Source organism: Alosa alosa, chromosome 16 (genome assembly GCF_017589495.1).
Source record: "Alosa alosa isolate M-15738 ecotype Scorff River chromosome 16, AALO_Geno_1.1, whole genome shotgun sequence".
Taxonomy (NCBI): Eukaryota; Metazoa; Chordata; class Actinopteri; order Clupeiformes; family Clupeidae; genus Alosa; species Alosa alosa.
This window is the reverse complement of record NC_063204.1, coordinates 25,909,220-25,936,602: the sequence shown is the minus strand read 5'-3', so window position 1 is coordinate 25,936,602 and position 27,383 is coordinate 25,909,220. Positions and strand designations below refer to the sequence as shown.

The 27,383-nt window shown below is 44.1% G+C and overlaps 1 protein-coding gene across 1 annotated transcript in view; it reads left to right on the top strand.

The window, feature by feature from the left end:
- The window catches only part of neto1l (neuropilin (NRP) and tolloid (TLL)-like 1, like), a 93,903-nt gene that overhangs the window by 38,648 nt on the left and 27,872 nt on the right, over positions 1–27,383 (top strand). The window contains exons 5-6 of the mRNA XM_048266100.1: positions 26,912–26,953; positions 27,142–27,272. Coding sequence (XP_048122057.1) covers positions 26,912–26,953; positions 27,142–27,272 — 173 coding nt within the window. The remainder of the gene's footprint in view (positions 1–26,911; positions 26,954–27,141; positions 27,273–27,383) is intronic.

The following is a 27,383-nucleotide window of genomic DNA, read 5'->3' as shown; positions in this document are numbered from 1 at the left end:
GTCTTTTTTTTGCTCCCTCTCATGCCCTCCTGTCCCTTGCACTCCTTTCTCCCACTCCCCATTCCCACTGTTGCCTTCACACTCCACCCCCCGCCCCTTCTCCACCCCCCACCCCCATGTCCCCTTTCCCGCTGTCTCTTTCCCCTTTTTCCCTGTCTCCCTCACACTCCACCCCCCCTCCTCCTCTCCTCTCCTCTGCTGTGTGCCTCTAATACCAAGCCTGCCCTTGTTTAGCACCTGTCCGTGCTCCCCTGAACTCCGCTGCGCTCTCCTGTGCGCTGATGGCGCCGGGCGATGGCTGACTGACTCTTTCCCCGTCGCTGCCTCCAGTCTCCGCTCTCCCCACCAATTATCACCCAGCACGCCGCCCGACGGGACCCCCGCGCCTGCTGCCGCCTCTGGTTAGGGGGGAGAGCAGCCAGTCACGAAGCAGCCACTCGTTAGACTTTAAGTCACGCACGGCTACAGACACACACCTCCAAACACAAGCACACACACACACACACACACTAACATGCACATAAACATGCACACAGACACACAGGCACTCACACACACCTATACACTCACACACACAAACACATGCACAAAAGCTCATGCACACACATGTGCTTACACACACACACACACACAAACATGCAAAGAAACAAATACACTCTCTTATGATAAACATATTCAGCACTGTCGAGCAGTAATGCTAAAAAATGATAGGGGGATTTATGGTTGGTTTAGTGTTGTAGAAACATAATTATTATATTAATACAGGATCTAATTTACCTTTGTTTGTTTGTTTATGGAGTTGATCGGTTTAATTTGGGGTATGATAGAGTTGCTGATGTATAGGGCTGTATGGAGTATGGGCCTGGATAAAAGATCTTTGTTTGTTTGTTTGTTTGTTTGTTTACAGCTTTTATCCATCTTTGTTGAATGATAAGAGTGGTTGATGTGCAGAGAAAGGGGCTGAATATAGGATCTTTTGTTTACTCTGCCTGATTGTTTACTTATTTTCTCCATCTTGTTTGTTTGAGCTCTGATAGGATTGCAGCTGTATAGAGTATGGGCTGAATAGAGTGCTTTGTTTGTTTGGCATCAGATAGTTGAGTTGATGTATAGAGTACAGTAAGTTAACTGGGGCTTGTTTGCACAGACTCTGTGCTAGGAGTGAGTGACACAGACTCTGAGATGTTTTCTTGGACTCGGAGATGTCCACTCAGACTTGGAGATGTCCAGTCAGACTCGGAAATATTTCTTGGACTCGGCGATTTCCTGCTCGCTGCTGCTCGCGCTCTGATGGTGCCTGCTGTTTACTGGCCAACCTTCATGCCAACACTGTTTATCCTCCAGGCCTTACAACTCCAGCAAAATTGTAGCAGGCACACATCATGACCATGTGATGTGTGTGTGTGTGTGTGTGTGTGTGTGTGTGTGTGTGTGTGTGTGTATGTGTATGTGTGTGTGTGATTGACATGCCAGACTAATCTCTTGTTTACTTTTACAGCATCATAGTAAATAATGTGTAAATACAAGCTACAAACAAGTAAACATTAAAGAGCAGGAATTCATGCTCTCTTTCTCTCTCGTGTTGTAAGACCAGAAAGAGAATCAAGGGTTAGCGTTTAAACGTCTGTTATATTTTACTTGACCTGACCTGGTGGTCAGTATAATGCCAAAGAGCTAAGCAACTGAGATGCTTTCTCTCTGGTGCAGGTGTGTGTGTGTGTGTGTGTGTGTGTGTGTGTGTGTGTGTGTGTGTGTGTGTGTGTGTGTATGTGCGTGTGTGTGTGTGTGTGTCTGTGTGTCTGTGTGTATGTGTGTGTGTCTGTGTGTGTGTGGTGCTGTGGCTGAGCTATAGAATTAAAGCAGCAAGATCCTGGCAAGCACACCCACCCACTGGAGGAGGAGTGGCTACTGTCAGCGCAGAGCCGTGTATTAATAATATCGTCATGTTTCCGTCTGTGGGGAGAGGTGTAATGGTATTTAACTTCAAAAGCTGGGGAATTTCAGGGGGATCATTCTGACAGACTGTTTCTCAAAGCGAACGGATCTAACAAGCTTGGTGAGGACATCCCACTCGTCTGGGTGGGATTTTGCACTTCATAAGTAGAGAGCAATGGACAAAAAGTGTGTGTGTGTGTGTGTGTGTGTGTGTGTGTGTGTGTGTGTGTGTGTGTGAGAGAGAGAGGAGGGGGTAAAGAAAAAATGGCAAAAACATGTTGCTGGAACTCATTGCAAAATTAGACTGAGACTGAAACACAGTTGTATGGAGACTCTTCTGTCACAATGCTTCTTCTACATATGGATAGGATGTAATTTCTCTTTTATGCTTTGAAGTGAACAGATTCACTTGCATTTAAATCATCTTTATTAACAATTACTGGGGTGGGGTGGGGGAGGGGGGTCCTTTCACCTTAAATGACAACTTTTTTAGAATTTTAACAATTAAAGTTCAGCAAAGCAATCATAGTTTCATTTCCTTTTCAGTTGGGCTCTGAGTGTGAGAAATGTTGGTGAAATGTTTGACTTCCTTCAAAAATTAACTGTTGAAAGCAAACCGTTATTGCGTTTTTTGTTTTTATCCCATAGGATATCATTTTGTTCTGGTTTGGACCAAGCACCTCACTAAATTCATCATGGGAGAGTTATTCAAACACTATTAAAACACTGACCAAGGAATTTAAATAGCTATAGATCATGACATGCATTATAGACTAACAGAGATAATTGGTTTAGTATTAAAATGAGGTCTTTAGAACAGTAGGGAAGCAGGGAAGATGGTCTTTAAACAGCATGAAGTTCCTAATGCTTTGAGATTCTTTTGATATATTTTCCTGCGGTGAAGAATGAAAGAGAGCGAGAGAGGCCCAAGCTATTGTCTGGTGTCTGGGTAATTTTCATGTTTCACTTTTCCAATATTACAGAACATTTCGCACATACAGCATAGAGGATACAGCATACAGCAATGGAGGGAAGCAAAAATGCAGTCATTTAAAAGGGCGTTTGGTTTAGGAACCAGAGCAACAGCATCTCTTCTCCAGCGCTACCTACTCATGACCATACTGTATGTCTCATAGGTCTCTTCCATCAAAGTGTGAGATAATCCCCTGTTTGTAACATACAGTCAAAAGTCTTCATCCACCCACATGTGCAGTCACATGAAAAATGTACTTTAACAAGGTGTGACTTAAAAAATTCTCCCTCATCTTTCTCATCGCACTTCCACACTTTAACTGGTAGTGATTAAGTTCATGCTCAGACATAGTTATGACACGCTGGAGTCCAGGGCTCCAATTATGTGTGGATGGTATATGACATGGAGGAGATGTCGTCCTTACACGACCATCATTACAGCACTAGGAAAAGATGATGTGGGAGTTGATATGTGAGAGAACTCTCTCTCTCCATCTCTCTCTCTCCTCCATCTCTCTCTCTATAAATATAAATATATGACGACCATCATACTGTACACTCTAGTTCTCTAGTTACATCTCTCAATTTCTATTTCACTACATGGGCAAGTTCTGTGCATGCTGACCCCCTCCCTCTGTCTCAATTCAATTTAATTCAATTCAATTGCTTTATTGGCATGAAAAAAGGGCATTTGCATTGCCAAAGCAGTCATACATAAGAGTGTATAAACATTTATGAGTAACATACATAGATCTAAACTTAGAACAGAAAATATCCATAGGTAATATAGGTAATAGAGGGTAAAAGAAGGATGGAGGACATAGACAAAAACAAAACAATCTCTCTCTCTCTCTCTCTCTCCAAATATTATTGTAGTAGCCTACTTGGCTACTTTTAGAATAGAATATGATATTGATCTGGGATCTGGGATTTCGGTAAGCAATTGAGGTCAGAATGGACTTGTCTACAGTATCTTATAAACAAATACAGTACGCAGGGCTTAGCACTGTATGTTTATGGAACTTCACCACTTTGAAGAGATCTGTGCGAAATAACAAAAGGAAAGCCAAGTATTGATCCCCTCAGAGTGTATGCATTTTAATAAGAGTAAAAGAAGGCCATCTTTTGGTGGGTCTAATGTAGGGAAAGAGGATTGAGCCGTCTCAAGCTGTGGCTGCCTCACAGCTGGCCCCAAAGATTCGGTGTGTGGATTACACGAGATCTGGTCTCTGCCATGCGCTATGGCGCTGCGCCCGACCGAGCGAGAGAGTGAGCGACCAGCCACACAGAGAGATTTCACTTTTCCGTAATTCCTTTCAGACTCAGCAGAAGCCCTGTGGAGCCGTTGCTACCCACCGCTTCTCTCGGAGCAGACGAGGAGGAGAAAGAAAAAAGGCTAAAGAAACACAAGTGTTTCCATGCTGGTCCTCTCCGGTGTGGAGTGGACTTAGCCTTAGCGTCAGGGCCGAGTGCATTAGGAGAAGAACGCTGGAGAGCGCTTTAGAACGCTGGAGTGTGTTTAAATCCTCATTAGGCTGACCATCTTCCATTTACAGAGATCCTTTACACATACAACACACACACATACACACACACACACACACACACACACACACAGACTCAAACACACACATACACTTACAGACATACAGTACAAATACACACACACACACACACACACACACACACACAGACTCAAACCTACACACACCTGCACATATACTTACAGACATGCAAACACAGACCCCAACACACACACACACACACACACACACACACACACACACACACACACGGCCCACCTCCAGACAGCATCTGGCTCTGTTGCAGATCTGGCTGAGGCCTGGCAGCTGTGGGCCGGATGAGGTCCAGAGCTGGGCCGGAGGCCTGTGCCCTCTGTGGGAGTCTGTCCAGCCATGGGGTGGGGTGGAGGGGCCGGCTGCGGAGCATATGCTCCTGCTGATAAACAGGCAGGCCTCTGATTCCGCAACCTGTGAACCAGATTGAACCTCAGTGAAAAGAGCAGGCATGCATATGAATGAGACTGTGGGAGAGGGGTGAAGTGTGTGTGTGTGCGTGTGTGTGCATCAGTTTGAGTGAATGTGTCTATGTGTTAATGTGGATTTGTGTGTGGGTGCGTGTTCAGTGACGTGCAGACCTGTGTAGACCTTTACACCAGCAGGTCATGCTGGTTGCAGAATGTGCTTCTGTCTTATGTAGATTGTGTGTGTGTGTGTGTGTGTGTGTGTGTTTGCCTGTGTATACACATACAAGTGCAAGTGGTTGTGTGTTTGTCTCTGTCTGTAAGTACACATACTGGTCTGCACGTGTTGTTTGCAGTATTTTCTTCTTGTTGTGTGCAGTTTCTATCCTTCTGAGTTTTGTGTGTGACTGTGTGTGTGTGTGTGTACAAGTGTGTGTGTGTGTGTGTTCTGGCACATGTTTGAGGTGTAGCCCAGTGGTCCTTTGGCCTGGGCACAGGCGTGAACAGTGGGCACAGTGGGGGCTTATCGAGGCAGGATGACCCCTACAGTGACCCCCTTCCCTGTGCCCATTTTTCTGCCCCATATGCCCGTGCCCTTGCCAGTGCATGCCCACCTGGCAGGAGAGGTCAGTCCAAAGACAATGAGCACTGGACCGTAAATGTGTGTGTGTGTGTGTGTGTGTGTGTGTGTGTGTGCGTGTGCGTGGAAAGGACCATGTCTGCCTGGAGCGAGGACGCCTTGAATTAATTTACTCTGCAATGCTGGGAGTGTTGTTTTGTTGTTGTTGTTTGTTCTTGTTTAGATTTATTACATCAGCTTCATTTGATGATGCTTGTGGGAGGCAGCATCGCGGCTTTAATGGCGATGTTAGATTAGCGTGCCTTACATTACAAGGCCATGTTAGTCTCAACTGCGCATTTAGTTTTAAAGCAGCCGTTTAACCAAACACAGCTGAGCTCTTAAATCCACGCCATCAAACATTCATGAGTCATTGCGATCCCACAGAAATCTCGGGATCTTAAAAGTTAAATAAGAATAATCTTCCTCCAGACTTGATAATGTGCGGACGGCTTCTGCGCGAAATGAGTAAAATGTTTGGGAGTTTTATTGCAAGGCCCGGGTTTTGATGTCATAATCGCAGTTAATGCGATGTACCCATTGAAAAGATAATTAGGCATTTGCAGGGGAGAAACTCAGCACAATCACTTTAATCTCTCCAGGCCTCCATGCATTGTGATCAGGAATTAAACGTTGCAAGTGAAGAAACACTGAATGAAACAGAATACCATATGATATTGATAGAGTTTGCAAACACTGAGCCCTGATCTCACATGTAGTGGGGATCCCATGCAGGATGTACGTGTGTGTGTGCGTGCGTGTGTGTGTGTGTGTCTGTGTGTGCGTGCGTGCGTGAGTGCGTGCGTGCGTGTGTGTTTGTGTGTGTGTGTGTGTGTGTCTGTTTACCTTCTCTCTACTACACTTCTTATGCAGGTCACGAACACCTGCTTAGAGAAGGTTGGATGACTTCTATTGTTTACTAGTATGGCCAGAATTGTCTGCATGTTTCAGGGTATTGTCTCTTGGTTTCGTGGTAATTATGTTAACTTATGACATAATAAAGTTTTATGGTACATTAGACCCCCATCTGTATCTGCGCGTGCATCCTGACTGTTTTTTTGCCCCTCATTGCTCTCCTCCTGTTTACATATTTATTTGTTGCTCGCTGTTGAGCTGAGATGTATTTACAGAGCTGTGTTTGCACTGTGCGAGAGCAGATATTCTCAACATGACAAATGTGCACCGTTTACATCAGCAGCAGGAGCCTTGTGGCACTGGAACACCCTGAAGACAGTAAGCAGGGGATTTATTTTGTACACCCTATTTCCAAGTCAAATACATGTCATGTAAGACATTGTTATGTGTGTATGTGTGTGTGAGAGTGTGTGTGTGTGTGTGTGTGAGTGTGTGTATGTGAGTGTATGTGTATGTGTGTATGTATGTGTGTGTGTGTTTACTTGCATAGTGATTTGTGTGGAGAGATTCACAATGCCTTGTCTCACCTCAGTGAAACAGGGGGCATTTCTTTCTGTGTGGTTTGGGGACGGAAAGAGGGGGCTAGATTTCCATTTTTTGGCAGTCGATGGGGGTTGAGGGTGGTCTCCTCTGGTGTCTAATCGGCTCTGCTCCGTAAGGCTGACTCCTCAATGAGGGGCAAACATACAGTAGTGAGGGCAAAGAGCTGTGGCTGTCTCTGCCAGCTCAGAAAGAGGAAGAAGGTAAAAAAAACTTGTTGGTAATGTGACAGACGAGAGACAGTCATTCTCCTAATGACCATGCCAGCTGACCGGCCGGGCCGAGAGTGAGTGGTTTTATATCCGTCCCTGCCACTCCCCCTATAAAATAATTAATATTGTTATTATCCCAAGTTCACAGTTTTAAAAGCAAACATGGTAAATTAGATGTTAAAGGCACAGTCGGGAATGTCAAGTCGCCCTTTAACAACGAGCCTTGTGTTGACAGAGAAGGTGTGGAAGGGGAATCGTAACCGTGGTTACTGCGTCATTGGAGGCCACTGATTGAGACGTCTCACGACAGGGTGGCACAGCACAAAATGACGGAATGCGAATCCGTGAAATCCATCAACGTTGCATTGAAGGCATTGAAGGCTGTGAAGGGATTAATGTGTTTGGTTCCACATACTGCAAACAGTCAAGCTTCTCACATCGCCTCTGTTTCACATTCCCCGAATAAAGCCAGGCACTGAGGTCACCCTTCTCAATCTTCCGTACTCCCCCTCCCCCACACACCAAATGAAGGCAATAAGGTTACAACACAACAACCAAATCCAGAATATCTCTGACCTCCTAATCTCATATGGGCTAACCTCTTAATCTTTAATCTCAGATGAGGATTATTGACACATGTACATGGCGGCGCATCGAGGCACTGCTCTTATTTCTCACCCCCAGTGGTATTTCATGGCCTGAACAGAGGCAGTGTTATGTCTGGGGCTTTGATGGTAATCGAGTGCTCACAAGGTCAGGCTTGAAGCATGGCTGCACTCTGCCTCCCCGCTCCAGTGGAGGTTCAATCACAAGGATAATCATAGGAGGCTATCAAATACAACATGGCAAGCAATAAAGCTGTACTGTCTTTTAGTTTGCCTGTTTAGGCATTTTGCATCATAAAACATTAGGCCTATGCATTTCATAACACATTATCCTCATTTGTATTGTAATGTTTATACATTTTGTTGCATCCTAAAGTTCAGGGGACCATACGGTATCCTAACTATACCCTAACCCTAATCCTCACTGTTATGCTAGTATGTAAAGATTTAATGTGCTATCACTATTTGGTGTTCAATATGTCACTCTGTTTAGCAGTGTGTTGTGTCATTATAGTGAAGCAAGGGCACTGTGACTTAATGAGTGACTGTGCATCTGCCTAATAGGTCATTCACACCAGTAAACAATAACGCTAGATCACTGTTACTATAACAATTTTGAACGTTTACACTGACCAACAATAAGTAAAGTTGATGAATGTTGAAAGTCTCTCCTCATGTTGAGGAATGTGGTGTCAAAAAATCGATGGATTCTGATCAGCTGTCAGCTTTTTTATCATTCTCAAAATAGCTCTGAACGTGATCCCATACGATATTGCTCTTCATGTCATGTCATATCGTTATAGTATGCGGTGTGGGCATTGCCATTCATACTAGCCAGAGCGATACTTAAAATGGTTGTTTTTGCTGTTCTTTGTACCCTAACTTTAGGGTACTCAGACAGATATAGGGTTAAGGTACTTTGGAACTCAAATAAAGTACCTGTAAACAAGTTTCTTTTTTTAGTTGCTACATTTTTACCATTTCTGAATGAGGCGCCCGAGAACCATGGAGGATTTTTAAAGGGTATATTTTATGATTTACTCAAAATGGATTACAATATTGTTTTTGTATTCATTCAATTTCTGTGAGTTTCATTTGAAATGGCTCAGTGGATTTGCTTTTACAACATTTAAAGGGCACTTTCTGTTATTACAATGATGCAGTGATGTTATGCAGTGATGGGATTTGCTCAGCATATCTGCCAAAACAGTGCTTTACTGCTGTACCCCAAAAAATGTTGTCTATAGTCTTTTTTAGTGACTAAAGTAGCAAATGTGTCTTTTCAGGTGTGGCAGTCTCCTTTCTGTGCTGAGTGTCGATGATGATTCCCAATGTCGTGTCAAATAGGAGCTGCCCTCAGTTTAGGCAGACGTAACTCTACAGAGATTAAATGAAGCTTTTATCACACTCGGAGCGGGAATTGTCTTTAAAGTGAGCAGGCGAGTGTGTATCGCTCATCAGGAATGCTTGGGAAATTGGACTGTTTGTTGGCGAGCTCGGGACTGGGGAGGAAAGATCGCTTTGCTTGAGTCGTTTGAAATAACGTCTGACAGAGAGGGCCATCGTATGACGCCGGGGCTCCTCTGCGGGCTTATTAGGCGTGCCAGAAGCTGAACATTAGTTCTTCGAGCGCTGAAGCATCCTAAGTGGCCTTTAGAGTGGGTCCGTGTGTCGAAGCCATAAAGGTAATGGAATCAGCACACACATATGACAGACTGCCACAGACAACGATCTGTCATGTGCGGCCTTAATGAAATCCGTTGCCTGTGACAACACTTTCTCATGCAGAGGACTAATGAAATTTGCTCCCGTGCACCATAACCGTATCTCCACCCGCCACCGTGATGGCAGACTGCGAGAGGGGAGTGAGGGTGGTGGGAGGAACGTGGGGAGGGTGGACAGGAGCAGGAGTGTTTTGAAGTTCATAAATGTGGTTAACGATTGGACATGACGAGGGGGCCTGACATTGGGTTCTGAGGTTTCAATGAACCTGATTGTAGCAAAGCTAAAAAAAAGGGGAACAAATCAGTGTGAATGACAGGGGTCTATCTACCCCACATGGATAGCATGGAACCATCGTTTTTCGTTTTGATCTGTAGCCCCCGCTGTACTGGACCCCCAAAGGAGGGTGGGGCAGACACAGTTTTCTGTGAAAAATCTTGAGAACTGTAGGGCCTAGGATGACCAATTTTTTCCGTATGTTTTGCCTCCAGGGGTCATGTTAACCCATTCCATGTGCACATGTGCATAAACAGATACGCACACACATACATTCACAGTAATCAATGCGATGACACATACTCACACAGTAGACATATGTACGCATGCATGCACATGCACAAACACACATACCAGGCAAACACACAAGCACGCACACACACACACACACACACACACCCACACACATAAACATAAACGTGTACACGCACACATGCACACAATTCAAGAATTTCTCAGAATTATGAACAGGCAAGATGGGGGTGGGGTTGTATAAAATGAATTTTACCTGTGAAATCTATGAACTAATCATGTTTTGGTACTTGTTGTCTAGCAGATACCAGTGAGAATTGAGTGTGGATAATGCAATTTAGTGAGACAGTTAGAATCATATAGGCCTTTCAGCGTGATTTATTTTTGTGGAAAAAATGTGCTGGACTGGGCGGCGGTCATATTTTGTACCGCTCTGCGGTACATCTAGTTTATCATCATGTTGTTGTCCATTTTTTTATGGCTGTGGTGCTAATAAACTTACAAAGAATTCATTGTAATGACTGGTGTTTGCACTTTGGTAATAGTACTGGTTGTTGGCAATGCTTGAAGAACCTGCAGGGGAATTGAACATCCTCCCATTGAAGAGTTGCTCATAAGTAATGCATTATGGGCCATAAATGTCAGCAACTGCATAACACGACTTTTTTATTGTGTGGATGATATAGCTGTGGTGTTAGTTACTTTTAAGAGCTTTTGTAGCATCCTTTAATTTAAGTGTTATGGTATATTATATGACATATAGGATGGACCCTCTGCTCTTGGTAAAGCTGATACATACTCTAGTATTCATGCAGCAATGTCAGTATGGAAGGGCTATAGTCCTTGACAAAAAGTCTTAAATTTCTGAAAAGCAAAGCCCCAGCTGTCACATAATATCAGAAACATAAGCATAACTGATTCTTATGTTCGACCAGTAAGCATGTATGTTTGTATAGTTATGTTTATGGCTAATGTAAACCTTATGCTGGATATTAAGGTCTGCATGCATGCATGATGCATGGTGGACTCGATGTTAAATGAAGCAAAAGTGACACAGTCTCGCTCCATTAGATCCATTATAGCAAAGCAGTTGGAGCAGTGATGTCTGCCAGCATCTGAGGGGATTAGTGATGGAGGTCAGGCCTCATCTGGATCAGTTTGGGGTGTGTGTGTGTGTGTGTGTGTTTTGGGGAGAGGAGGGTTCTTTCCATGTGCAGCATATTGAGAACATAAGGGGGGGGGGGTTATTTTTTGCTCTTATTTATTGACACAGTCTGTTTCCTGTTGTAAAGGTGTTGCTATATTTTCTTGACAGGTTGGTCCTAGTTTAAAGCCGTTTAGTTGTGTAACATAAAGGTGTCTGTCCTCTAACAGACAGAGGAAAACACGGTTTCCTAAAACCTCTACTGTACCCTACAAAACTCACATACACCTACAATAGGAAGTTTTCATTTTCAACTGATTGTGACCCAAGGCCAAGGACCACTATTCTAACGGAGCAACCTGAGGACCATCATTGAATAAAAATATTTATAACGATTAAAATTACACCAATTAATGCATGGTCAGAGGCTACCTCGTCTTACAGTTTCTCTTAATATCTCATAATAGATTCTTAATATCAGAGTCTTAATAACTCATTTACTTTATCAGAACATTCAATACAAAAACATGTTTAAGTACAGTACTTACTTTCTGTTGGAGACTCTTTGAAATCCTATTATTCATATCATATTTACTGTAGTAAGGATGATCTCAATAATAAAGCCCACTGTAGCATTAGATGCACCATCAGATTGGATTGTCCGACCTCTTCTGGCCTTAGTGATTTGCAGTAATTTGACTGTGAGAGTTTACTGGAAGAGGGCAGATCTTCTCCTTTAATGGGTTCTCAGCACAAACTCTTGTAATTGGCTTTGTTGAGACCCCAGGAGGTGGGGCACATAATCAGTTTGATCCCATGCAGGTAAATTTGTAAGGCTGGGGTTCAATAGTGGGAGTTTATGTCTTTTCCTTTAAACCAATGAATGGATCACTGACAGTGTTTTTTTCCCCCTCCCATGAATTGGGTGTGGCGTTTGAGGAGAAATATTCTCATGGCCCTGAGGGCAGCTGGCTCTGCAGTGGATCATACCCCAACTCTGGGATGGATCTGACCATGATCTGCTGCAGATCCAGACTTACTCTGACATGGCTCTAGCCAGTTATAGATGCACAGTAATGGATCTGGCCATGATGAGGTGTTGATTTGGAGTAACTCTGGATCTGACAGCTGTCATATTGGTTCTATATGTAAAAAAGGATAGAGGTTGTGTGTGCGTGTGGGTGTGTGGGGGCAGAGGAGAATGAAGGGGAGAGGGAGGCAGGTGGAAAACAGAAGCAGGCAGATGGATTCATGCATGTCACAGGATATTAGCCTATCACAGGATATATATTAGCACACATGTAACATTGCTCTCAGTGAGGCAAAACCTTACCATAGTGGACAAGCGGCTGTGTCAGACCATGTGGCTTGAGGGTAAATTACAATATGTATATGATAATGTGTGTATTTATATGTCACATATGGTGGTTGCTCTGTGCCTTTGCCTCTCTGAACTATTCTGAGTATATGAACTGAGTATTTATTTAATTAATGACATCAGATCCTCCCAATGATTTCTGGCTACAGCCCATTGAGAGCATTAAAATGAATATAATGAATCTAAAATGAATCTTATCTATTGCCTATCTAAAATAGTTGCCTTCAGCTATTTTACATCTCCAAATAAGGAATAACTGCTTCTTAAATGTGGATTTCATTCTTCCACACGTCTAAAATGCAGAACTTGACTGTCATTGACTTGATATGAAATGAAAAGAATCATATACTGAATAATATGCAAATGTGACTCTAAAGATAACAAAGTTCTTTAAAATACACCATTCACCGATATTTAGTCTTCATTATAAAAACATTTGTTAAAGCCATAATCTTAGCGTATGGAGGTGGTCTCACTGGTGCTGTAGATTCCCATAAAAATGAGACGCTCGAAGGACTGCAGTGACTTGGGCTGAGAGTTTGTGGCTGCGGGAGCGTACTCCTTATTTTCCTTTTGGCCAGCTGTCAGCTTAGGGATCTGCACTGATGTAATATTCTTAATGCAGCCCACAAATCCACTTACTGTTCTTTTTGGATATCCTAGGCTTTCTCGGTTGATGCAAAGGTGCGAAAAACCTGCACCGTATTACAATGCCTAGCCAGCAGTTGTGTGTGTTTGTGTGTGTGTGTATGTGTGTGTGTGTGTGTGTGTGTGTGTGTGTGTGTGTGTGTCGCATGTGTGTTGGATGTTGTGTTATGGTGGATTGTAGCTTGGACCTCCAGCTCTTGCATTAGAACAAGTTGTCTTTTGCTGTTTGAGTAATTGCATAATTTAATTCTGTTTAGGTTTGAAACGGTGAGAAAGAGAGGGGGGGCGGTGGATCAAAAGATAGATAGAGATAGTGGATAGAAAGAGAAGGAGAAAAAACCATGAGGACAAAATACAGGGAAGGAAGGAGATCCATAACAGACAGAGAGAGAGAGAGATAGAGGAAGAGACGACGTAGAGAAAGAGTGATAGAGATAGAGTACTAGGAGATAAAGAAGGAGAAGGAGAGTAAGTGCAGCGCGGGAGACTGCTGGACTGAAATAACGAGTGAGCAGGAGAGATTTCCTCCCGGTCAGCCAGGGTCTCTGGGGAGCAAGCTCACCCCTCACACACAACACACTGTTTACCATCGCCGTGTCAGCCATCTTCCCTCCACTGCCCAGAGCAGCACACATTGGAATACATCCGTTCTGAGTGCGGGCCAGATCTGGTCCACATTCTGTATGTTCCTGGTCCACAATCACCTGCTGTCTAAATCAATGAAGCAATACTAGTTTATAATCCTAAAGATATACCCATAAAATATCCACTCATATTGGACTGGAAGACACGGCAGACTGGAAGAACAGCAGGCAGCCTCTGTTTTAAAAGTGTGCTAAGTTGAGGTGTTTACAGTTTTTTACAATTGTTTACACACGTTTTCAAAACTCTGTGTCTATTTTTCAAAACTCCACACACAAAACCCACAATTGCTCACACAAAATGCAAAATGCCTCAAATCTCCAGCAAAATGACACACAGCATTCAAAATGTCAAAAACACATCTTTAAAAGCAAACATTAGCCTCACATTACAAACACTTTTGTCATAATATGACATTTTGGATACATCATGTACACACTGTTGTTAAAACCTAAAGCTCTTCTGTCTTAGGCTTTCTATATGTATTTCCATACAAGAGTGAAAGTTACAGTATCAACTAAGAAGTTGAAATACAGTAAAATGCAAGCAGTATTGAAACCAAAAATAGTGATTTTTCCCAAATAATTTGCTGTTCTTGAATACAGTATTTTACAGAGGTGGAAAGTAATTGAAATACATTTACTCCGTTACTGTATTGAGTAGTTTTCTGTGTATTTTGTATTTTTTAAGTAGTTTATAAAATCGGTATTTTAAAATTTTACTTGATTACATTTTGAGTGAAGTATTGTGCTTAAGCTACATAAAAATCCCATCGTTACTTGTAAAAAAAAAAAAAGTTAAGACTAACTTGAAAACAGAAAGGGAGAGGAATAAGAAACCGGCCCTAAACCACTAGCCTAGTGATAATGATTAGCATGTGGCCTACAACAGGGCATGAATCAAGCTGGCGCCATGCAGTCTTTCTGAAAGGGATGGAGATGGAGATGGATCACGAGATGCATCAGATTACATGTGTAGCCTAACCTATGAAAGTGTATTTTCCGCTATTTCAATGGGTTGTCTCAGTTCGTTTTAGCATGATAGCTGAGATATTCAAGCAAACACCATGGGATTTTAGTTTTTTTGGCGTTTGTGCTCACCTTTCTTTGGAAAGAAGTTTATTAGCAGTTGTTTCCCCTCATTTTGATGTCTCTCTTTTTAGTAACCTGACTTGGCTTTCTTGGAGAAAACATTGCACCAGCAGCACAACAATTAGCAGTCCACTACTAGCGATGCTCAACTAAATAAACAAAAGATAGACTACCTTATGAATCATGCAGGCCGGACTAAACCATTTAGCACTTTAGCAAGGGAAAGTGACCTTAGACAGTTTTCACTATGTTTTGTATACAAAAATCAGTCAGTCAAACTTTAAATTTCGTCTGACATTCATTTTGACATTTAATTTGGAAGTTAAAATATTCAGGTAAAAATAAAATATGGTGGACATATATATAAAAAAAATTCAGTAATTAGCTTAAATTTCCAGTGAGTCTATTCGAAATTTTTCACCACACATTATATTAACACCGCATTATAAAAATTCCAAACATAAAGAGTTATGTGTATTAAAGTGGAATGACACAGGAAAAAGTATTGAGCGTGCCTACTGAAATTTCTTCAATACTTTGTGGAAAAGCCTTTGTTTGTAAAGACAGCTTCAAGACATTTCCTGTATGACAAAAGCGTATTAGTCACAGTATCAGGTGTGATTTTGGCCCATTGTTCTAAACAGATTCCAGGGGTCCCTCTTGTGAATCCTGATCTTTAGTTACTTCAGAACTGTTTAATTGAATTTAATTTAATTGGCTGCCTTCAAGTCTTTCTGGAGCTTACTCCGAGTGGTCCTTGGCTTTTGGAATTGACTATCCGTCTGACTCCCTGGTCAGAAATATTGCGAGGAGATCCTGCATGGCAGTGATGTTTCTTCCACTTGCAGATAATGGCTCCCATGCTGCTTACTGAAGATTCTGAAGTTTTGAAATGCATCTGTAACCAGTTTCATTGATATGTTTTGCAACAATAAAGGTTGCAAAGGTCTTAGGAGAGCTTTTGCTTTTATCCATCATGAAATGTTTCTTGTGTGACACCTTGGTAATGAAAAACCTTTTTATAGCCCATCAATATACTAACCAAGCTTATATTAATTTGCACAGATAGAAAGGATAACTACTCTCTAACTACTTACAAATTCCAGCTCGTTCCTTCCCTTTCCTTGCCTTAGTGCTTTTTCTTAGCTTGTTCAATACTTTTTCCCTGTGTTATTCCACTTCATTACACATGACTCTACTTATGGAGTGGTTTGGATTTTTTATGTGTGGATTACCTGAGTTATTACTAATGCCTGGTGAAAATGTTGTACCCCCCGTATTCCACTTTTCATGGGCCCTCTCCTCCATTGGGGCCCTATACTTCCCTCTCCCCCCAGTTCGGCCCTTTAATCTGCTGAACCTTCTGCTTGTTTCCAAATATAAAAAAACAACTCAACATTGGCCTGCCTGCCTCAGCTGCCTGTGAGGGGCTTTTCAGTTGGATTACTGTTCACTGCAAAGCGACGCAAGGATGAGTGCAACTAACTTTGAAAATCAACTACTGCTCAAACTTAAAGGAGAACTCCGGTGATTTTTCACATAGATCTCCATTTCTCAAGCGTCACCGAGTACTGTCGGTATGAACAAAACTGAAACAATCGGTTTTACCTAGCTCGAGTTGCTGCAGCTACTGGCTACACACTGGGAGCATGAACATGGCTGCCTTAGCTGCTGGCTGCAGCAACTCGAGCTAGGATAAAATCCTTTTCAGGCAAGTACCTCCACTTTCGGCGGCCATATTGCATTGCTTTTGGGCACTTATCGTGCATCTGGCCCCGGCAGAAATGTGTGTGCGTAAGGCTTCGCGACACCAATCTTGCTCCAGCAGCGAGATCACAACAGATGATTGGCGCGATGTCTTCACAGCACACCACATGATTGGCTCAATGTATTCACATGTCAACGTTTTGCAGCGGAAGGGTTGTGATATTTGTAGACAACTGACTAACCCCATGCATTACTATGGAGGATTTTTTGAGTGCTGTATCTCCTCATTAGAAAGTCTCTGGTAAAACTGGTTGTTCTGGTTTAAAAAAAAAAAAAAGTAACTAAGTAACTTTTTACTTAAAGTACATTTTCAGATTGGTATTTTAACTTGTACTTGAGTAATGTTTCATCAAGGTATTGGTACTTTTACTTGAGTACAATATTTTTGTACTTTTTCCACCTCTGGTATTTTACAACAAGAAAAAAAGCAAAGAAGAATACAGTGACCACCAGATGTACATGGAGTTTTGAAAACACTGATTTTGTTTTTTCCAAAGACAAGTGTGTGTGTGTGGGAGGGGGGATCGTGTACAGTATGTATTCATAGGCCTATAGACCCTTTCAACTGCAGAAACAAACAATTCTACAGTAAAGCGTTCCTAAGGCATTTCTGGAGGCACAGAAAAAATTTATTGAGCTAATGGTACTGTAACATGGGGACAAACAAAAATAGAGTAAAAAGACAAAATTTTACATAAAGTCAACTTTTGTAGAACATTACTGTATGCTAAAGTCCGATTACTGTAATTTTCAAAGTATCTGCATTGGTTCTGAATATTTCAACCGGAAATCCTCTAGGAGCAGATTGAAAGGGTCCATACCTATATAGAGGGATTGGGGAAATATGCTGTGTGAAAATCCTTTGGTGGCAAATACAATCTCTAAAATGTAATCAGACTTTCTAATTACCTTTCAGTTGTGTCCCTCCTGAGCTTCCCCCCAGCCCAGAAGCGTTACAATATGCAATGGTGGCGTAATGAAATGGATTTACTGTAGTATTGATTTACGGGTCCACAAGCTGGATGTGAACTGAGTTGATTGTGGCTGTCAAGAGGCATTAATTTAAATGGAAACACCTGTGCGTGGACAACTGCCTTGTCAGTATTTCGGCTTGGCTGCGTGAGCGATTGCCAATCTAGGAGAAGGGGGCCGAGGGCTGGCCGCTATTGACCGGTATCAGAAATAGATATGGCAGCGCCTCCCCCAGGGGACCCGGCTGCCAAACAGAGGCGGACGGAGACGACCGCCGGGCCGCAGCTGCGTTGAGGGCTGCTGATTTAACGGCTTGATCAATGGCGGGGAGCTGTGTCCCCAGCGCAGGGGTCAGAGTAATCCTAGCGAAGTGCGAGCGGCGCATTCGGAGTAAAACCTCCAACCGTTGTCCCGTCCAGGAAGACGCTTAGCAGAAAACAAAGTGTAAGGATTTGGTGTGACAAGAGAAGACAGACCTCAGTTTGTGTGTTAGAGCTACTGTATGCACCGCTCCCTACCCCTCCAAAAACAACAGAAAAGAACTGTACAGTAGGTCTATCATGAAAAGATGTCCTTTCCCTTTCCCTCTTGCCATTCCGTGTCTCTCTTTTTTCCCTTTTTCGGGAGATAGTCACAAACCGTTTGCGCATGGTAGGCCCCCCCACACACAGAGTGTGTTTTGATTGGGGACTATGACATAAACACAGCCCACAATCCAACGTGGCTCATGGCCAGAGACAGAGCACAAGAGCTTAGCGGGCTTTAGATCCTGAGAAACTCCGACTGCGCAAACCGAGGCCGTCTATTCCCACTAATCACTGTTTAGGGCAAGGCACCAACCCACGTCCAATAAATCAAAGGGAATCGTGTGAATAGTATCATTAGCTGCCAGACATCTCTCCCAGCCTCTGTTTTTTTTTTGTTTTGTAGTTTTCTGCTGTATCGCCTGTCAGAATTCTCTTTCACTGGTTTCGCGCTTCCTGCAATTTCCTTTTCATATCCGAGGCGAGCGTGCGAGGTCGACGGTCTCTAAACGGATTTTGCACTTGCGCGTTCTTTTCATGTCTTTGTGTACGTTATGGTATAGATAACAGCCCCCGCCTCTCTTTAGCTTGCTGTTCTGGAGGCACAGCACATACAGAGGGTTAACAAAGACTGCAAAGGCTCTGAAAGCCAAATCAAACTCCCATCCCCTCTGTCTCTCCGATCCCTTCAACTCCGTCTGTGCTTCAGCCAAACAGGCTGTCGGTGGGGTGGAAGTGATAAGCCAGCGAAGCGTGAACTCCTGTACTGGGTCCCAGGTCTTAGCGCTCAATCCCATTCCCTCCCTGCAGTGATTAATTGAAGTAATTCATTAGTCTGATTAAGCAATTTAGCACCTCGGCAGATATTAATCAGTTGGTTATTTAAATGTCACCGGCAAGCAGCCGGAGTGAAACAAGGCCACTGGGAAATGTAGGCATAGAGAATACAGAGTACTACCAGAGACTTTCTAATGAGGAGACACAGCACTCAAAAAATACTCCATAGAAATGCATGGGGCTAGTTTGTCACGCCAATATGGCCGTTGTCTACACATATCCCACCCCTTCCTCGGCAAAACGTCGACATGTGAATACATTGAGCCAATCATATGGTGTGTTGTGAAGACATCGTGCCAATCATGTGTTGTGATCTCGCCGCTGGAGCAAGATTGGTGTCGTGAAGCCTTAGCGCCGCGCGGTTCGACCGAAAGACTGTGCCCGATGAGTGCCCATAAAACGTTGGTATATGGCCGCCGAGTGGAGGGACTTGCCTAAAAGGACTTTGGCACTACTCACTCACGCTGATGCTGCACAGGCAATCAGGAGGCACTGGAATACCGGCATCATGGAGGACAATGCTGCCTTATTATTTGAAGTCCTCAGTCCAAACCTGTGCAATGATTTCAATGTGTCGTTAGAAGAGGATGTGTTCTTTGTAAAATGTGGAAAACATGGACTCTTTCAAGAGCCAGCAGTACCCATCCATGCTCTGTCATGCTCGGTTTGTGACCCACAGTTTTGCATTCTCAATGTGAAGAAGAATGGGTGCGGCGTGCGTGTGATGGCTCCTTCTACCGCTCCTTCTTCCGCGGGGGCTTACACGCTCACACACACACACACACACACACACATGGCCCCTGCGCTTTGTAGTGCCGTAAGGCAAAGTCATTTTTATGATTTTTTTCCCTTTTTTTCTTTCATTCCTTCTTTTGCTCTCTCTTCCTTTCTTCCATGTGGCTGTTGTGGGTAAACACTGTAAGCTTGGACAGATTGTGTACTAAGCCTGGGCTTATGGGCTGAGGCACTGACTCTGCCATTGTGTGCATCCAAAGCAGAGCGACACATGTATGCCACTCACAGGCTTCCCCTTCAACCATTAAATGGCAACAGCTGAGCGCTCGGGAACCTGGCCATGATGCCTCCTCTCCCGCCCCTCGCTCTTCCTATCAGCTCCATCCTATCTGCTCTGCATTCTGAGGACGCCGCCTGCAAAGGTCGCTTATACAAGGAGAGGATGGGGGTTGAGGGATTCACTGCTTTCTTGTTGTCTTCACACGCTCAAGCAGCGCCATCGCCACGTTCGCTGGCGACACAGCGAGAGGCGTGTGGGGAGAGCAGGTGTTGTGAATGCGTCTTTAGTTGCACTTGACACTTAGATCATACTGCTAATCCCCCGAGACTGTGAGTGAGACAGTGGAAAAGAAAACCTGAGCACAAGCATCTCTCACTGCGCTCAAAACTCTCTCTGCGCTCAAAAATCAATTTCCCCTCCCCCTGAAAGTTAAGAGGTAGAAGTGGTTTAATCTGTTGTGATTCGACTATTTTTTTACGACCCCTGATGGCAACGCTGACAGCCGGTGACAACCTGCAAATGTATTAATCTCTTAATTAAACAAAATGGCAGCATGGCCTGTAATGTTTTTTGCTTTTTTATTCCCTCGTTCTTCCAAGATGCGACGGCAACCCGTCTTGTTCCTCCCGCTCTCAACCCCGGCTAATATATTCTGTTTCTCTCAGCCGCCGATGGGGACGCGCCTGCGGTGCTTGATTTATGCGTCCTAATGATTTTCTGTCATGTTTTCCCTAATGCAAGGGACCAGTGGCCTGCTTGTTTCAGAGACGAAGCATTAGAACCACTTCGTTTTTGTATCTTTCAATGTCTTTATCGTTTCCTTTTTTTTTGTTGCTCTTTTTCAAATCAAGACCAAATTAGGAGAACGAAGCGCTGTTTTGTTTGTCGGGAAACACACTTGTGTGTGCATGTGCACTCCACATTTCGCTAAACACATCACACATTGCATGGATGGTGAGATGAAAAAGACCAAAAAAAAAAGACTCAAGCTGCTGTCCTCACTTCAAGGAGCAGAACTGAAGCATGGCGCGCCACTCTCTAGCCTCAAGTGACCTTTCTCACTGTGTCACGCACACGCACACACACACACGCGCACACACACACACACGCACACACACACACACATGCCAGGCAACAGTGCTGGGATTGCATGTCGGTTCTCTCCGCCCTGAGATGCCTGCTCATCCTCAGCGGCTGATGCTGCTGTGCCACTGGCCTCAAATTGCCAGTGGAGATGGGCCCGGCCTGGCAGATGACTGTGTGAAGGGGAATAGATGAGAAGTGTATCTAGGGGTGATGGGACAGATACTGACGGTGAACGTGTCTGGAACGGCCTGTGTGAGAGCGAGACTCTGTATGTGTGTGTGCGATGCAGGCGTGCGTGTGCATGGCGTCTTGGCGTCTTGGCGTCTTAGCGTCGTGTGTGTGTGTGTGTGTGTGTGTGTGTGTGTGTGTGTGTGTGTGTGTGTGTGTGTGTGTGTGTGTCTGTGTGTATGTGTGTGTGCATGTGTGTGTGTGTGTGCATGTGTGTGTGTGTGTGCATGTGTGTGTGTGTGTGTGTGTGTGCATGTGTGTGTGTGTGTGCATGTGTGTGTGTGTGTGCATGAAGAGGCACCAGTAAATACATCACCTCTTTTTGTTCTTTCTTTCTTTTTTCCCCATCGTATCCTCAGAAAATATGAGTCACAACTCAACAGGTTGAAGATTAGATCACTACTCAAATGTGGAGAGGACCTGTTCAGTGTGTGCAGATCTTGTATGAAGATGTGCGCACACACCCACACCACATTCAGCTGTAGACAGGCACTGAATGCAATGGCCCTTGCAGCTATCATCCCTTTATTCCCTTGTAGGGTTCCCATGGTAACCTGCCTGTAATTTTTGTGTAATACCAAGAGTTGGTGGTTATGAGGTGGGGGGTGTTATTGATGGGGGGGGGCTTTTGGTTGTTTTCCTTTGGGACTATTTGGCCTTTTGAGGTAAGCGATGGCAACCCCGAATAATAAATCAAGTCTGTAACCAGCGACTTGACCTGAAGGTCGTTGTTTCATTAGCTATCTGCCACTTTGATTTTCTTATTTCACCCATCCTCAAATACAGTGCGGAAGTCATTTGTTAGTGGAAAAAAGGGAAGGTTCTGGTTGTTTATGAGCTTGAACACACACACACACACACACACACACACATACACACACACATTCATGTACACACACACACATATACACAGAGAGAGAGAGAGAGACATTTGCGTGCACATACACACATCACATGCATAATAATCACCCAAGCACTCACCTTATTAGTTTTGCTTTGGAATTTCCCCTGCGGAATGATAAATCCTCTCTCTCTTTGGGTGACAGCGGGGCTTTGCCGACTTTTGAGTGACATCCTCATCTTCGCTGAGGTCAGAGGCGGCCAAGGGATGCACGGGTAAATAGACCTGTCAGGACATCCCTCTCAGCAGCACAGGGAAGGATCTGGCCCAGTTTTGGCCACATCTGATCCAGCTCTGCTCTAAATTCAGCTGCTTACAAGGGCAGGCATCCGAATCCACACATGCGAGTTGCCTCCTCTATCAACACCCCACCAAACAGAAACAAAACAAAAACAAAACAACAGCAACAAACCTATAGCCTCCTGATTTATTATCCCTCCCCAGCACTGACGGAGCCCCCACTGTCTCGTGCATACACACCAAACACTCAACAGATTTATCTCTCACCAGTACCAGCATCATACCCCTCCCCCTTCGCATAACACACACATTTATAGACTCACAGACTCACACACACACACACACACACACACACACACACACACACACACACACACACACACACACACACACACACTCAAAGATACACAAACACACACACTCTCTGTCACTCACTCACATAGATACACAGATACAGACACAGGCACATTCACATACACTCATACAGATACACAAACACACTCACTCTCTCTCACAAACACACATACAGATAGGTACACACTTCCCAATCTCAGCCCTGCATTCCTGTGTCACTCTCGGCGGGAGATACAGCCAGAGCCAGCCATGGCTTTCTCACTTGTGTCTGACGGACGACTCGCTGTTGACACAGGACTCAGATCAGATAGCAGGCTCCTCTCCCGACATCTCTCTTTTCTACTTGACTCGCTCTGAAAGCCCACATTTCTCATACGGCAGCCAACCCAACCTCAGTCCAACCCCTAAAATCCCATCCCCAAAGCCAACCTGAAAAAAAAAATCACTTTGATGGCACTGCTTGAACTGAAAGCCAGATTTATTGAGAGAGAGGGAGATAGAAACAGAGATGGATTGATGGATTATCAGAAGATGGCCATGTCTTTTTTTAGGGAGTGTCTGTGTGATTTCTATCTGATTTTTTATAGATTTATTATTTATTTTTTGTCTTTTTCCAGGTACACATTCAATTATGCTTGATTTTTTTTGTCCATCAGAACCAAAAGCCCTCTCCACTCCACCCCTTCTGTTCTCAGATCCAACTGGGCATGCTTTGAAAGGAGTATGGACATGACTGGATTCAGTTTGAAAAGCCTGCTTGCCTTCCTGACTCTGACTCACAAACGCGTACTTCATTGTGAATGTAAATGCGTAGAGAACCCCCCCCCACCCCCACCCCCCACCCATATCCTTCTTCTCTCCACGCTTTGATCAGGGATCCTATCCACACACTGCCAGTCAACTGCATGTCATGTAGTGAGAGGGGCTGAAACTGATTACTGGTGTTTAGACGGGTAGGACAGTACAGTGAGTTAAGTGTGTGTGTGTGTGTGTGTATGTGTGTGTGAGAAAGGGGGGGCGGGATGGATGGCTCAGAGGATGGATGGCTCAGGGGTACCCACTGTGCACTTACACATACAGAAGGTGCTTACGCTAAACTAGCTCCTGTATTTTCAAAACCAGTTGGAGTAAGGATGTAGGTGTCGGGTGTCATCTCTGCTGATCGTTCTCTGCAAGTCAAACCAGACGCTGCAGTGCCTGTGTCTTGTGTCTTCTGTGCAAGTCCAGTAACTGAGTAACTGAGACCTCATGTCATCATTTGCCCATCATATTGAGGGCAGCTTGGTAGAGAGAAGATTTATTTTTTCATTTAGCTGACTGTTTAACAGACTACATGGGGACTTTCTATGAGAATTTCCATAGAGACAGGATGTCTTATCATTCTGTACTAGGTTTCTTGTCAATCAAATCCTCACGCTACCATAGCAGGGCATCCCACGGTAGGACAGACTGAATCAGTCAGGCTTCTCCCCACTGATTCACATTTGATTAATCTCATCAGATCATTATAAAACCTTTGATCAATCAGGTGTGGTCGGTTAATTAGCCGATGGTGGATCCTGTGCCAGCGATGCACAGTGCTTTGGGTTCCTCCAGAGGAAAGCGAGGAAATGCTTCTCCAGGGGCGGCCTGCCTACAGGCAAACGCTACAGCCCCGCTGACGGCTCGTGTGTAATCACACGCTCAAGCAGCGCCGTCGCCACGTTCGCTGGCGACACAGCGAGAGGCGTGTGGGGAGAGCAGGTGTTGTGAATGCGTCTTTAGTTGCACTTGACACTTAGATCATACTGCTAATCCCCCGAGACTGTGAGTGAGACAGTGGAAAAGAAAGCCTGAGCACAAGCATCTCTCACTGCGCTCAAAACTATTTCTGCGCTCAAAAATCAATTTCACCCCCCCCTGAAAGTTAAGAGGTAGAAGTGGTTTAATCTGTTGTGATTTGATGCTGTGTCTTATGTGGTAAAAAAATCCAGTGGGAGGCAGGCAGGATATATAAAACAGAACATAGTGGGTTAGTGTTACAATCGATACGATATCCCCCACCTTATAAACCACCTGTGCAGCTGTCACAACCTTGCCATTTAACCCAGAGTAATGTTTCTGTGCTTTACAGAGGTGAATTGATATCATGAAAATCTTCTGGTGAAGAGAGATGGCTATGTACAGACGATGTGCTAAGTGGTATGCTTTCTGTGTTCGCTGCCTTTTATAGCACCATGAAGGATGCTTGCATTACAGTATGCAGTACAATTTTTATTACGCATACAAATTCTGTTCTACAGCAACTACTAGCTGCAAGTGTATCTAAGTCAAGCATTTGTGTGCCCTTAACAGCAAAGCATCCCTCACAACCACAGACCTGGGTCACTGTCCCTACAGCTCCTAAAATAACTGGCCCAGGAACAATGAGAAGGGCGGTTAGTGTAATAGATGTCTTGGCAGCACATAAACCAGATCGCATCTCGATAAATAGCCATGCATGTGCAATTTTAGGGCAGCTGTAAAATCAAGGGCTTTTATGGATGGGTAATTTGAGCTGCTCTCGATAGGGCCCTTGTTCTGAGTAAGACTTTAACCCTCTGTGGTCGCCATAAAAAAAAATGGAAGTGAACAAAGGGTCCCCAGTCTGTCAGCCAGGCTACCGGAAAGATCATTTGAATGGTCTTCATTCATATATATTTAGAGACATACTATACTATATGTGATTGCCTGATTTATGGAGGCTACACTTAAAACGAATGTGTTAAAAACAATACAAGTTGCGTTGTTTTTAACACATCTCTGTGTCCAAATACGGACAACACATTCATTTTAAGAGTGTAAACTCAGAAGGCTGTCATCCTAAGACTGAGATGTGTAAGTGACATTTGATGTAGACTTCATAAGATATTCATGAAATATTTACAAAGGCTGGAGAGATTAAATTAATGGTATCCAGGTTACACAAATACGATGTTGGACTTTTATTTTGACAAGTTGTCGTCATTCTGTCTTCCACATTCATGAAAGGTTTGGTATGAATATCTCATGAAACAGTCATGAATGCTTTATGTGCAGTTTATGACAGCTGCTATGAATGTGTTATGAACTCACCCGTCAAGTAAAGTGTTACCATAAGTTCTATCTTGTTCCTAAATAACACAAACGGTTTGCCTAAACTAACAATTGAATATGCTCACGTTGTGCTTTGAAAGTTGAACCAAGTTCAATGCTCAGCCTGTTCAGCACCAGGGCTGCCACCGTTCTGCTGCCAAACCATAGAGAACAATAGGAAACCTGCTGCTTGCTGCTGGTCAGTGTGATCCCCACCTAAATGTGCAGTGCTGGGACAGTGAGCCTGCCCAGTCCACTCTAGTTCACTAAAAGAGGAGGCCGCTGAGGGCAGCTGGGGAGAAGGAAGGGGGGTGGGAGTGAATGAGTGAAGCCCTCCAATTCGAAAGGTTTAAGCAAAGTTAATTAAAGTCACCCTGCTAATGTTCTTAAGTTTCTTTTTTGAAGTGGCAAATTAGAGTCAGGTCAATACAACTTCACCCAAACTCTTCTCACAGGCCACGTTCACGTCCTTTAGACTGTGAGAGAGGGGACTTCTCAGCTGTGCAGCCTCTCTCTGAGCTTTCGTTCTGGGAATTGCAAGCGTTTGGCTTTGCCGACGCTGGTTACCACAAAGCAAAAACACAAACACACACACACACACACACACACACACACACATACATCCATACAAACACACACACACACACACACATACACACCTGAACACACACACACACCTGAACACGCGCGCACACACACACACACATGCTATGAAGCCCTAACAGGCATGTTTGTTGACTTGTTTATTTGTTTACAAATAAACTTGTTTGGTCTGCCTGGCGGGATTGGCAGATGAGAGGTGTTGACTGTTTACCTCAACAAAGGCAGATCTGCATCAGCTTTTAAGTACAGTGTGTGTGTGTGTGTGTGTGTGTGTGTGTGTGTGTGTGTGTGTGTGTGTGTGTGTGTGTTTTTGTGGGTCTTCTTGTGAGAAATGAATGTGTTTTCTCTCGTTTCAGATCCTGACTTTAAAGACCTAGGAATCCCCAAACCTCTGCCCCGTAGGTACCATTTATTCTCCTATAAGCGTCGCCCAAATGAATGCATTACTCTGACTGATCCATAATCCCAGAGTGGCCTCTAACCTGTGTGTGTGTGTGTGTGTGTGTGTGTGTGTGTGTGTGTGTGTGTGTGTGTTTTCTTTTGGATGTGTCCAACCCTCATCTCCACCTCATGCCTGATGCCACAGTGTGTGAGTTTGAAATGGGAGGGCCCGAGGGGATCATCGAATCTCCTCAAATCACCAAAGAGGGCAAGGCCTTAGCCACGGAGGCCGTGGACTGCAAGTGGTTCATCCGCGCTCCACCCGCTCCAAGGTCAGTCAAATAGCCCCGTATCAGCCCAGTGACCTCATGCACACACACACACACACACACACACACACACAGACACACACTCTCTCTCACTCACACACACACACACACACACACA